This window comes from Plectropomus leopardus, chromosome 7 (assembly GCF_026936395.1).
Source record: "Plectropomus leopardus strain MGB_pleo_1.0 chromosome 7, ASM2693639v1, whole genome shotgun sequence".
Classification (NCBI taxonomy): Eukaryota; Metazoa; Chordata; class Actinopteri; order Perciformes; family Serranidae; genus Plectropomus; species Plectropomus leopardus.
Window position 1 is genome coordinate 6,434,390 of NC_142182.1, and position 13,032 is coordinate 6,447,421.

Here is a 13,032-nt window from a genome sequence, read left to right on the forward strand (position 1 = left end):
GAAATAAATAAATAAGAAAATAAATAAATTATGACAATACAAAGTTTTTACCAGCTAGCTACGAACTTAACCTAGCTAGCTAGCCATCAACTTAACCTAGCTATCTAGCTACTAACTAACTAATGTAGCCAACAAGCTAATATGAAAATAGAAACAGAAAATAACTCTGTAGTATAACTCTTTCTAAAATATAAAAGCTTTTGTAAAAGGTCGTAATAAGCAACATGAGACTGACATTAATAAGATTAATGCATCTGACCTAAAGTTTAGAGTAATGTTTTTATTTAAATGTACCCTTACCATTAAAGAAAGGACCGGATGTCTTCTCTGCTGGTTGGCGCTTTTCATGTGTTTTCAAACTGGCATTCATGTGCCTTTCACAAGTAGTAAAACACCACTGGAGCAGTGCAGCATTTCTATCTTTTGTCCCTTTCATGGTCTCTTGTCCCACATATAGAGACGTTTTTAGTAGCTAGCCAGCAACTAACTTAGCCTAGCTAGCTATCTAGCCTGCTAGCTTTTCATTTTAGCTAGTTCGCAAGGTCGAGCTAGTAGCTAGCTAGCTAAAATGAAAGTAATGTAAAAATAATCAGGTAGGAAAACTATTTCTAAAATGATTAAAATAAAAGCTTTTAAAAAAAAAAAGGTCGAAACAAACAACATGATACAGACATTAATAATAGTTATGAACTTAACATTGCTATTTAGCCATTTACTTAACCTAGCTTTCTAGCTACTAACTCAGTGTAGCTAACTAGCTAACGTTAAAATAGTGATAGAAAAATAATTACGTAGGCTTACACATTCTAAAATAATTAAAATTTAAAAGAAAAAAAAGGTCGAAATAAACAACATGATGCTGACATTAATAGTAGTTACAAATTTAACATTTCTAGTTGAGTAGTTGAGTGTGTCCTTACCATCACGCACTACCGAAATACAGACCTCTGCAGTACTGTAACAGCCTGCTGAGGGTCTGAAATAATGGTGTCTTAAAAAAAAATGCTGAAAAATGTCATCATTAAATTTAGTGTAGAAATAATAATAATAATAATAATAATAATAATAATAATAATAATAATAATAATAATAATACTAACTGCTATTAGTAATAAAATCCTTTTTTATCCCACTGTGGTAAAAACTTCCAATAAATAGAAAAGTGTTTCTGTAATTAAGCAATCCTGGAATTATTGACAGTTCAATTCAGATTTTAAACATTTGGATTATCTTGAAATGGAAATGTATTGTTTTATTACATTTATTATTTATTATCACAAATTCGGTAACAAGAAAAGATCCATATTGTGAAATTATAAAAAAAAAAAAAAAAAATATTATTTACCATCACTTCCAATCCTGATTCAGTTACTGACTGCTCACAGGATAAAAGCAAATGTATTTCACAAAATGAATTTTCAAACCAGCAGATGGTGTCAGAGGCCTGATATGAAATCAATGCAGGAAATCGCTTTAGTACAGCCAGTGATGAGTCTCAAAAGACAAAAACACCTTTCAGCCTAAAACTAACAATTAAAATTAGGTGTTGCAAGTTTAACTGTAAGTGTGAGCAGAGCATTTCTAACAATAAATAAATACAAGTTGTGGGGAGAGCATGCTGGTGCTGGTTGTTCACCGCTTCTCCACCAGAACCAGAACTGTAAGCTTTTTATTTCATGTTTGCTTCTCTCTTTTGCCTAATCTTATGCACTGTTTTTTTTTGTTTTTTTTTTTTTAAATTTTAAATTTGTTTTATATCTGCTCTTAGTTTTTGCCTTGTTTTTTAATGTTTTTATTCTACTGTCCCTATACCGTGTCTGTGGCACTTTGAGATTTTGCTAAATGTAAAGTGCATTATAAATAAAATCTATAATAATTATTATTATTATTACAAGTTGACCACTTATTACATGAATAGTATGTTTTGTTTTGCCTATCCTTGGGAATATTTATTTATTATTTCATATGTTTTGGTTTCTCTTAAACAAAAGCCATAAGTTATTATTTATTTACAGTTTATTTTTGTTTTTGTTTTTTTTGTTTGTTTGTTTGTTTGTTTGTTTTTTGGAACATTCAGACTTGCAATACAAAGATTTAATAATGCAGAATTATCTGAGTTTTACAACATGCACTAAAGGGCAGCACGTCTTAAAGATAACTATAACAGTAACACAAACAACAGCAACAAATGAGTGCAAAACTAAACCAATCATCAGAAAAAAGGCAAGTATTAGATCTTAAGAGCTCTAAAAAGTTGGATAAGAGACACAAGTAGACTGAGTAACTACCACTAGTGTCATCAAGCACAGGAGTCCATGTTTGGCCTGCAGCTCAGCAGCTGCAGATTCGGCTACAGCCGGATAATCATGCTCCGCCGCTTTCAGGGACGTAAAACCAGGTACCAACATCTAGGAAGTGCAGGAGAGTATTTATGGGATTCATGTCAGATCAGCAGGCCATGCCACTTTGCTATTGGCTGGCGGACTGAGCGCATCATTAAGCTCCAGTGCTCGTCTTCTGAACTCATCTCCTTCCCCACAGTCAACTGTCCGATCAGTTGTTTGGCTGATTTTCTTGTCGTGTGAGTCTCATACACATAAACCAGTATTTTACACCGCTCCAGAGGAAACTCTGGCAGGGAGAACATGAGGACCTCATTGAAGATGGTAACCAGACAGCGGGCCACCGCAGAGGTTTTTTGGTACCTCAGCTTGCACTGGTTGCACTGCACACTGATTCTGGCGTACAAGGCTGTACAACACAAAACAGGCAAATTGGGATCTGTATGTGATGTATATTTATATGACAGTTGAATGTTTGTAACTTTGCTTTTGTAATTTGATTTATTTAGTACATATTAAAAACTACAATATTATATATTTTAAGGAAAGGCAACATGCAGGGGAATCCCAGAAAACCCTTAAGTGGATATATATCTAAAGGCTATAATAAAAGTATATATATATATATATATATCTAAAGGCTATAATAAAAGTATATATATATATATATAGACTATAATAAAAGTAGAAATAAGAGGGGACAGGCAGATGAGGACAGAAATAATTATGCAATGAAACAGAAGAGAGGAAAAGGTAAACATGAAAAAAACACACATTATGTTGGGTTATTGTTATAGTGGGACAATTTTTCAACAGATTATAAAGGTTTTTGTAGCATCCAATAATGTAATAATTTACTGAAAAAGTTGTAATGCCTAAAAATGTAACACAATTTGCACTTACCTAAAAACAAATATTTCACAAAGTGAGTCAGGACATTTTATTACATTATTGTTCAAGTTATTACATTATTGGTTATTATTACTTTTTTTTTCTTCTTTTTTTTTGTCGTTTTTACATTTTAAGGAAATTTACACATTATCAGGTGATAGAGGTGTTTGTTATTTACCTGCATCTGAACGTATTTCTGGGCCGACCGTTCTGACCTTTAGCAATCCAACCTCAAGCCTCTGAGAGGTGGGAAGAAACTTTAAAGACAGAAGCACCTCTCCCACGAGATCCTGTCCAGAGAGAGGGAGGAATAACATTTAAGCACAAAATATGTTTCTTAGCACCATAAATAACAGCATTCAACAGGTAATATGTGTGTATTTATATGTGAAATAATAGTAAGCAGCAAGTAATAAAATTAATTGCTACAGTATGCTTGTAATTCAAAAGATAGAGTTCATTCACAGAGTCCTTTCTTTTGTAACTCAGGGGTGAAGGTGGGATTTACTGAAAATTTAAGAAATCAATCTTCGATTATTACTTAATAATGACATTTTCAAGCAAAAAATGAGTGTAAAAGGAATAATCATATATATAACAATTAACCCCAAATTTTTAAAAAAATAAATATATAAATAAAATAAAAAAGGAAATAAATAAATCAAGACTCAATCCCAAAAAGAAATGTTCCCCACGAGCAGGTACACAAATACTTAACATAATGGTAATTTTACTATTCTGTTTGGTACTTTTTCTACTCTAAGAATCAAGTTGTCTTCCCTCTATTCTGCAAATGCCTCATCACTTATTTAAATAACAATATAATAATAATTATTATATTATTATAGTGTAATGTCTTTCCCTTAAACTCTTTCCCTCAATATTTTAAAATTATGTTCTGTATGTTCAAGAGTTAAATTATAATAATCTAATTCTAATTCTTCTAAACAAATAATACGTTTGGAAAACAAAAACAGACTGGGAGCATAACAGTTTATTAACTCGTTTACTTTTATAATCATGTAAACATACTTGACACCAGTGGTTCTTAAATGGGGGCAGGGGCACCCCTAGTGGTACTCTGGAGTACTGCAGGGGGTATGTGAGATTTTTGGCTGGACAGGAGCATGTGAGGCAGCATGTGAGGCAATAAGCATGACGTCTTACTGTACCTTCTGGGGCATCCTCAGATCTTCTTGTAGCTCCAGAGGGTAGGAGATGTTGAGCTGCCCTAGAGGAACCCTCACCTCTCCTAACACTGTGTGCCGCGAGAATTTATCAAAGTCCCTCACCTGCACACAGACACACGACAGACACACAGTTTACTTCCAGAAGTAAACACTCCTTCCCCTCTATTTAGATCCTTTTTTTCAACTGACAGAATAATTTCCTATGATTTGACAGATACTGAATGTGAGAAATGGGTGTGTTTTACTACAGGACCTCCATCCGCAGATTGATGTGATGAAGCTCTTTATCATCTTGCAGAATACAGCTGAACTGGTCTCCATACAAAGGGTTAAAGCTGCCTTTCACAACGCGAGTCCGCCACTCCTGCAGCACCGTCCACAGGACAGGCGCCGTCCCTTCGCTCTGAGAGAGTCACAGCAGTTCGATTTTTGATTTTGATTTGATTTATTTTGAAAATGGAAAAAAAGGAAATAGAGAAACTATTAAACAAAAGCAGACAGACAAAAAAATTATATCTTTTACAGACAGTGAAAAACATAAAGCAAAAGAAATGATGACTTGGTTTACATATTCAAAAAGGAGTGAGAAGAACAAAAAAATTATTTAATCTCACCTTCTCCATAAATCACTGAATTTTAACTAACCAGCTTCCTCATTAATTTAAACTTATACTACAATTGATTAAATATATACATACACCCACACACTCAAAATCAAATGTCTACAATTTTTCACTATTATTCACAGAAAAAGAGAAAGATAAACTAGGAAAAAATAAATACTAAATAAACAGTAACCCTGTAAACACCTAGTGATTGTCAAACCTCTTTTTCATCCCTGCATCTCGTGAAAATCATGTTTTTATACATTTATTTATATTATATAAAATTTAAAATTATATAATTATAAAATTATATGATATATTATAAAATGTTATATTTTAAACTGGTTTATGTCTGGACATTGCTTTAGCTCCACATTAAGGCTGTTCCATAGTTTAAGCATGTGGTTTATAACACGCTTTTACACAGTACAGAGACACTGCTCCAAGGCTTCGAATCTGAAGGACACTCAGTACGTTTACATGCACAGTTTAGTTGAGCTACTGTTATTGCTCGATTAGGCCATTTAACTGTCCCAGTATACAGGAACTGGGGGAGAACTGATTTATTGACGGAAATATGTCCGACTCCACCATGGCAGGTGGAGCTATGTCCACTTTCAGCTAGTTGCAATAAACCTATATCATTTATACAGTCTATGATATTGATATTTTTAGGTGGCACAGCGGCTCCGTCCACAGCACTACATCACGTCGCTTTAGTGCCGGTGTTGTGGGAGTTTTTAATTATTTTTCAGAGGAGGGAGGTGACTGGGGTGTGACTTTTCTATTTAAAATAAATATAAAATACTACATTTTCACGTTGTATTTTCCTCACCTAAGACAAAATTAATAACACAGGTCTCTCTTCTGTGCTTACTTTTTTTTCTTTTTTTAATGCCTGACCCTATTAACAAACAGTCCCTATCTCTACCACTGAGGGAGGATGGCTCGGGGACTAGCAGGTCGTGCTTAACATCTTGTCCAATTAAAGTCCGACTGAGCTGCCATATCATTATATGTGTTTTAAAAGTCCAGTTTTGGTCAAAATAACACAATAATTCTACTTTTTTTAACACATTATGTAAATGTACTCAGTGCTGACAATTTTTTTTTTTTTTTTTTTTTACAAAAGCATAAAAGGAGAAAAGAATAGTGGTATATTTCCCAAAATAAGATGCTGTCATTTCTGTGGCTGACACTTGATTGACTCAGTCAGTGACATATTATAGCCTGTGTGTTAACTAATAAGGGCAAAACTACCTCATCATCCGTGTTGTCCTCCACTTCAGCTCCGTCTGAACCTGCCCACATGAGTCTGAGCTTCACAAATGGCTGGAAGCTGCGTGTCTGGCTGTCCTCCAGAAGTCCCTCCACCTGCAGGATGGTGACCACCAGCTGGGACTGCAGCTGGTCATAATAAACGGAGAAACGTAGAGATCCATCCACCTGGTAAAAGACGAGGTGTTAGAGAAGACACCAAGCACATAATGATGCTGTTGATATTGTTTGAAAATGTGAAATGCACTGTGTATTCTCTCTAAAGTAAATATGAAATAGTACCTTTTTAAGTTGTATGTCCCCAACCAAAGCCAAAATTAAAGTCAAATCCTCCCTCAATGTTTACATTTTTTAAAATGCCCGACCTGTTTTGCAACACCCCTTCCCCCATAAGGGACAAACAATGTCTATCCGTAAACACAGAGGGAGGCCAGCGCGGCAACTAGGAGCACATGCAGACCGCCTAATCCAGCTATACTATTATTATCATTATTATTGTTGTTATTGTTATTATTTTAAACATTTTTTTTTTGGTTTTGGTTTTATTGTATAAAGCACTTTGTGTTACAGTTTTGCTTGTATTAAAAGTGCTATATAAATAAAGTCTGATTTATTGGTTGATTGATTGATTGATTGATAAGGGAACCCTGAATGGGTTTTAGAAGATGAGAGGAGCACACACCATTAGATAAAGATAATAAAAAGACAAACAAAAATTATTAATTAATAATTGTCAAATAATGACAGGATTTTAAAGTCATGTAACGCTACCTTTTTGATGCTGGCTGGCTCCCCTATGTCGCCGTCCGTCTGGCTGGATCCTGAGGAGGGCGCTGAAGCCTGACACAGACAGTGACTCAGCCTGCGGACCTCTGTGCTGACGTCCTCCACCTGGGGATCACGAAGACATACAGGCCGTTTCTATCTCTCTTTCTTCTTTCTTTTTCTAATAACAACTACAGTACCGCACCTGCAGATTTTATTTGACTTGTGACAAGTCCCAACTCTTTTTTTGTTAAGTTAATCTTTATGTACACAGGCAATGTTGCCTACTTGAAGCATCTCCACACATTACTGGGTCTGAACAAAATAACAGGAATAATATAGTGTAATATTTTACAAATAAAATGAAATTAAAAAGTAGAAACTAATAAAATATTTGAGAAATTTATGATTCAATTCTCACTATGTCAAAGATGTTTGATTTGTAAGGCTGTAGATTTTGGTTATACCAAACCAAGGTTGAAAAGTCATACACATTTTACTAATAAATTTCCATGACTTTTACATGATTTTTCAAGGACTTTAAGGCAAATTTTAAAGATGATACATTCACAAAATGACCATCAAAAAACATGCTCTGTTTTCTTTTTAAAAAAAAGAATTTCTTGGCAATTTTTAAAGAAAAAAAAGCCTTTTTATGCCTTTAAAAGGAAGACATTTTTCTTTAAAAATCACTAAAAATTACACTATTTATCACAGCCAGAAACTTTTGATTATGATAGTTGTTAAACACATTGTGTGTTATTATACAGGTTTGTGAAAGAAAATGTCATGATTTTTATAAAAAAGTTCAGGGTATATTTAGTTTTCCAAAACCTATTCAGGTGTGGGAATTGTTATTCCAGGACTTTTCCAAGTTTTTTTTGTGACTGTACAAACCCTAATAAGTGCTCCTATAATTTTGAAATTAACCCCGACCTGATGGCAGTGCAGTCCTTGTCCCACTTTATCAGCCAACTCTACTTTGTCCCTAAATTCAACTTTAATCCTGTCCAAACGCTGTACAAGCTACAAACTGTTTCTACTCTCAGTACGGCTTTACTAACACAAGTCAGATCAGGTGATAGGAAGGGAAACAGAAGGCTGTCCAAATAAAAAATGACTTCTCAAACACAGTTCACGTGTAGTGGAGCATAAAATCAACAGAGAAACCTCACCCAACCTGACTCCTCTCACAGAAATATGAATAATGCTGCTAAACACATCCAAGTCAGGAGAGAAATGTACACTAAAGGTTTTCTTAAGACTCTGCAAGAGGCTGACTGACTTTTTTTCATCTCTATGAACAGGTCATATCAAAATGTCTTAGTGTCTGAAGTCATGTTGTACTTATTTAAAATAATGAACTGGCAGATCACACCCTAAGTAAATCTACATTTTCCAAGAAGACTTTCTTGATTTTGTGTCCCTACAGATCTTATTTACCATATATAGTTGGGTTTTTTTTTTTACATAGTTTGTTTTTCTGTCCATAATTCTTTTTCAAAGCAATTATAACCTTACACCGCCTCCTTGTACAGTCAAAACATTTAGACAAACCAATCGCATTTCAAATCCGCATCTCAAAAACAAACTAGTCATGCATGTAAAGAGACTAGTACCTGCAGATAGTGTAATTAATTGCATTGGCTTGAAACTGAATGTAAAATGTTTTCATAAGTCAGTTTTCACAGTTCAAATCCACCTCACTGAAACACACATCCTGGGGCGCCCTGCAGCTTCCTCAAAGGTCGCAAACTGTGGCTATGCTTCAGTTTTTACTCTGCAATGCACTGCAAGAACTGTATGATGCCATCAGAAGCAATATTTTAATCAGCTCATCCTCCCAACTCCAAAGATGTAGCAGGATTAAGAACAAATTATAATTTTGGTTTTTAAACTTTCCTTAATAATGACTAATAAATCTACCTTTATGTTGAACAGTCCAGGTGCTGCTTTTAACTCTGGGACACCTGATACAATATGGCCATAGATCATTTGACATATGGTCATAAGAAAATAAGTTTAAATGAAAAGTTTTGTTCTTTCCACACCTCTTTATTGCATTTCCTCTTACCCTAGTACTTGGAGCTCCTAAGTGATTTCCTGCTAGTCTTGACTTTTCGTACAGAAGATCATTGTTCACTACAAAAGAAATTAGACACAAGTTTGCATTTGGTAATTACTCTCTTGGTCAGTCACCAAGCGTCAGCAACATATGTTGTACTGTTTGGTATCGTAATTTACTCACAGGTATCTTGCAAGGTGTATGTGTTTGTCTTTGTGCAGCATCTGAAAGCCTGCCACACCAAGATGCCCAGCGCCAACAGGAGGAGAGTGACCGAGATGCCCAGGATGCAGTACTTGACCGTGTCTGAGAACGGCATACTCAGCTCTCCAGCGGCCGACTGCAGCCCCTGATGGTCCATCAGCGTGACCATGACTCTCCAACTCCATGTGGCTTACACATGCCTCTGCAGTGCAACAAACAATGTGAGGGGAACATATTGTAAATCATTTATACTCAATTTACAGCCCACAGGCCAAATCTGGCCCTCGATAGCGTGTCGGGTGGCCCCCTCAACAATTTCAAATTCACAATAAAAATAGTGATTCACACTGAGAATTAGTTTTTGTACTTTAAGAATACTTAAGAGTGCATAAAACAGCATAAAAATGGAGCTTGTTTATCAAGAAAAGTGCCAAATGGAGGATTACTCACACCCCCAGACAGAGGTCCTAGCTAAATCCCTAATGTCCTAAAGTCCTAGAAATGTCCTAGAAATGTGAGACTTTTCTCACTGCCCCCTGGCCTCCTGTCATTTGGCAAAATTTTCCAGGAGATGAGAGATGTAAAACGGATAGATAGTAACAATAAAACATATTTGAAGATACTGTTTGGACAGAGACATTTGGGGCACTCTGGTAAAAATGGATCAAGATCACAGCCAAAGTCTTCAAATAATTTCAAAATCTCAAGATATGAAAAGCACAGGTGTAGATAATAAAAGAAATGATGAATATATTCAGTTTGCTTCAGTTTCAGGATCCTGGTGTTGTTCATGCTTTCTCACGCCAAAAACTGTCACCGTTTGAACCATTTTTTATGTTAATGGTAAAACCTGTGTTTTTAGGCCTGCAGGCCAAACAGCACTAAATGAGTCCTGGATTGACCTGAGTTTGAGGTAAGTCAGTCAGTGGATCAACTTGCATATTTATGTCAGTTCTGCTTCTGACAATATATACATATATATATATATATATATATATATATATATATATGTGTGTGTGTGTGTGTGTGTGTGTGTGTGTGTGTGTGTGTGTGTGTGTGTGAGAGAGAGAGAGAGAGAGAGTGTGTGTGTAGGTTATTTCCATTTCTACTACCTTCATATATTGTTATTATTTTATTTTTTTTTTTATTTGATTACAGCTACAAAAATGATACAATTACATACCTGTTTTCCTAGAAAAGAGCCCAGGTGATCAGGTCAAAATGTCCACACTCCTGAAAATGAACATACTTCAATAGTTGGATTAATCTTTGAGGTAAAGAAAACTGGTTCAGCCGTGGCGTAGTCAGAAAAACATGATTATCTCCTATCAATTTAGTCAAATAGCACTTGTCCTGCTCACATTGCATGCAAAACAAGATGAACCTTGCAAGGAAAAACCTAAAAAAGTTGAGAGTAGTATTTGTATTTAAACAAAGAAAGTTTGCATAACCCCCTTTCAACAAAGCAGCTACAATAGTGACAATTCTCTCTTTTTTTTTTTTAAAGACTGGTGAAAGTCAAAGACAAAGTCAGGACTTCAGTAACATGCAGACACAATTACCTGTAGCAAGTGATAAAACTCAAGGCATGTTTTTCCCTCAGAAATGCAAGTTTCTTCTTGTGCTGTAAATCCATGCAGAGCTCGTCCACAGAAACAAAATAAGTAGTTAGACTGAGAAATTCAAAGCAACAACGTATCATATAACTGTTCCTCCTGGTTTGGACTCTCGAGGCAAACTCTCTCTCTCTCCTCTTACTGTCCACATTCACACACACACACACACACACACATACACGTACGCACACACACACACATACACGTACGCACACACACGCACACACACATACATACACACACCCAGCACATGACTTCCTGCACACCTCTCTGGGCAAACTGGTTTGCTTAGATTTAAATGACATTTTAGGGAGCTTAACATGACCTGATATACAGGTCTCCTTTTCTTCAAAATCCCTCTACAGGTCTGCTTCCCAAAATGTGTTCTGCATGTTTGCATGTTTCTCCACTATGTGCCAAGGTCAGCATTTCTAAAGCACTTTAAAGTAATAATCCGATCACAAACTGTTAGGAGGTTTGAAACATTCAACTTTACCTCTGTTTTATCATCCAGCTGTACCCAAACCAGCTGGAGCTACAGGTGCAGTAAAAGGACGGTGATAAGACACACTCGACTCTCTCACAACTTTAACAGCTCGAGTGCCACCAGGCAAGACAGGACAATGACTTTACATGGCATTTACCTTATAAGCTTTTCATTGTTGTCATTATCTCGCAGACTCGTCACCTTTTATTTTGCAGGACTGCCTGTTGAAAGACAGACACACAAGGGGAAACAGAAAATTCACCTAAAAATAGGTCTTTAACAATAAAAACATGTCAAGTCACCCTGCTGGAAGGCAAAGATACGGTCAGGTAACGTTACAGACTAAGCTCGCCTTTCCAAGAATGAGGAAGAAAAACATTTTGACTTAACTTCCCTGTTTGACATGATCTCCTTAAAAACTGTGAGAAAATAAATCTCTTTTAGCTGCCCATTCTCATAGCAGTATGTGATTTTTAAAGAAATATAAGAAATGGACACAGCTCTTAATGCATTGTGTTAAAATACATGCCGGCAACATGAAAGCAATGCCAGTGTAAAGTGTATGGGGGTCAAACAAAAAATGACTTTCAACCAGGACTTACATAACTTTACACAACTACAACAAGTATTATATTTAGGTACTTCCTGTCACTATGTGTGCAAATATGCGTCACTTACGCCCAATTTAGCCGAAACCACTATCTTTAGTATTTTTGTTCCCTAAACCTAACCAAACTGTGACTATTTCACAATAAAAACCGCAACTGTTTGTAATAAACTAAACTGTAATGGCATTATTTTTGTGATGCCAGTACGAAACTGAAACACATTTCATGCCCATGTGTCCATTCCACGGGTTTTTCTGTGAGACTGTGTCGCAGCATCTTCTAATAATCTCACAGTTCATGACAAAAGCAGCTACACAGCTGAAAACATATTATCTCACAGGGCTGGACAATAATCAAAGCCACTGGCAAGTTTTTGGTCTTTTGGTTACCATCAGTGGCTACCACTTTTTTTAACATATAAAATATAGAGACAGTAAACTGCAAAACGTGCAAAACAAATACATTTGCAATGTATACATACATATATATCATAAGGGATATTTCAATACTGCTTTCATCATCAAAAATGATGGAAAAAGAAAAAGTAAATTTTAATTCTTGTAGTGACTTGCTTGCTTGTTTGTTTGTGCACACCACAGTATTTTATATACCAGGAACGGAGGGTGGATACATTAATAAGGATTGAAATTCAAATCCTGTAAACTTACAGATTAAACACAAAAAACAACTGAAAAAAAAACATTTGGTATAACAGTTATTAAACGCTCTCTCACGTCACATTTTCATTAATAAGCTCACTTATAAATGCATAAATATAATATAAAGATATAATTCTTATGAATCTTAATAACTCAACAAATAAGGTCCCTAAAATGGCAAAACACATTTTCAGGTTCAGAAAACAAAAGACAAACAAAAACAAAAATGCTGTTGCCACGTTTAAGTTATTGCTGCTAAAAAGCTCTAAACAGTAACAACCTCAAAATAGCATTTAAAACACCGTTTTTATATAAGAGATAA

At 35.4% G+C, this 13,032-nt stretch overlaps 1 protein-coding gene across 3 annotated transcripts; it reads right to left on the minus strand.

Moving 5' to 3' along the window:
- Positions 1-1,266: 1,266 nt before the first annotated feature.
- Positions 1,267-13,031, minus strand: syt19 (synaptotagmin XIX). Of its 3 annotated transcripts, none has more exons than XM_088079752.1 (10): positions 11,601-13,031; positions 10,524-10,573; positions 9,320-9,542; positions 9,146-9,213; positions 7,078-7,197; positions 6,289-6,474; positions 4,677-4,826; positions 4,406-4,525; positions 3,412-3,523; positions 1,267-2,751 (listed from the first exon to the last, which is right to left on the minus strand). In XM_088079752.1, the coding sequence occupies exons 3-10, from the start codon at positions 9,507-9,509 to the stop codon at positions 2,444-2,446; spliced, it is 1,254 nt and encodes a 417-aa protein (XP_087935878.1). In that variant the 5' UTR covers positions 9,510-9,542; positions 10,524-10,573; positions 11,601-13,031; the 3' UTR covers positions 1,267-2,443. The 3 variants fall into 3 exon arrangements, with proteins under 3 accessions (XP_087935878.1, XP_042351471.2, XP_087935877.1); XM_042495537.2 differs by lacking the exon at positions 11,601-13,031 and adding an exon at positions 10,903-11,594 and having other exon boundaries at positions 1,268-2,751; XM_088079751.1 differs by lacking the exon at positions 11,601-13,031 and adding an exon at positions 10,903-11,594 and having other exon boundaries at positions 1,268-2,751; positions 10,524-10,588.
- Between the last annotated feature and the right edge of the window lies 1 nt (position 13,032).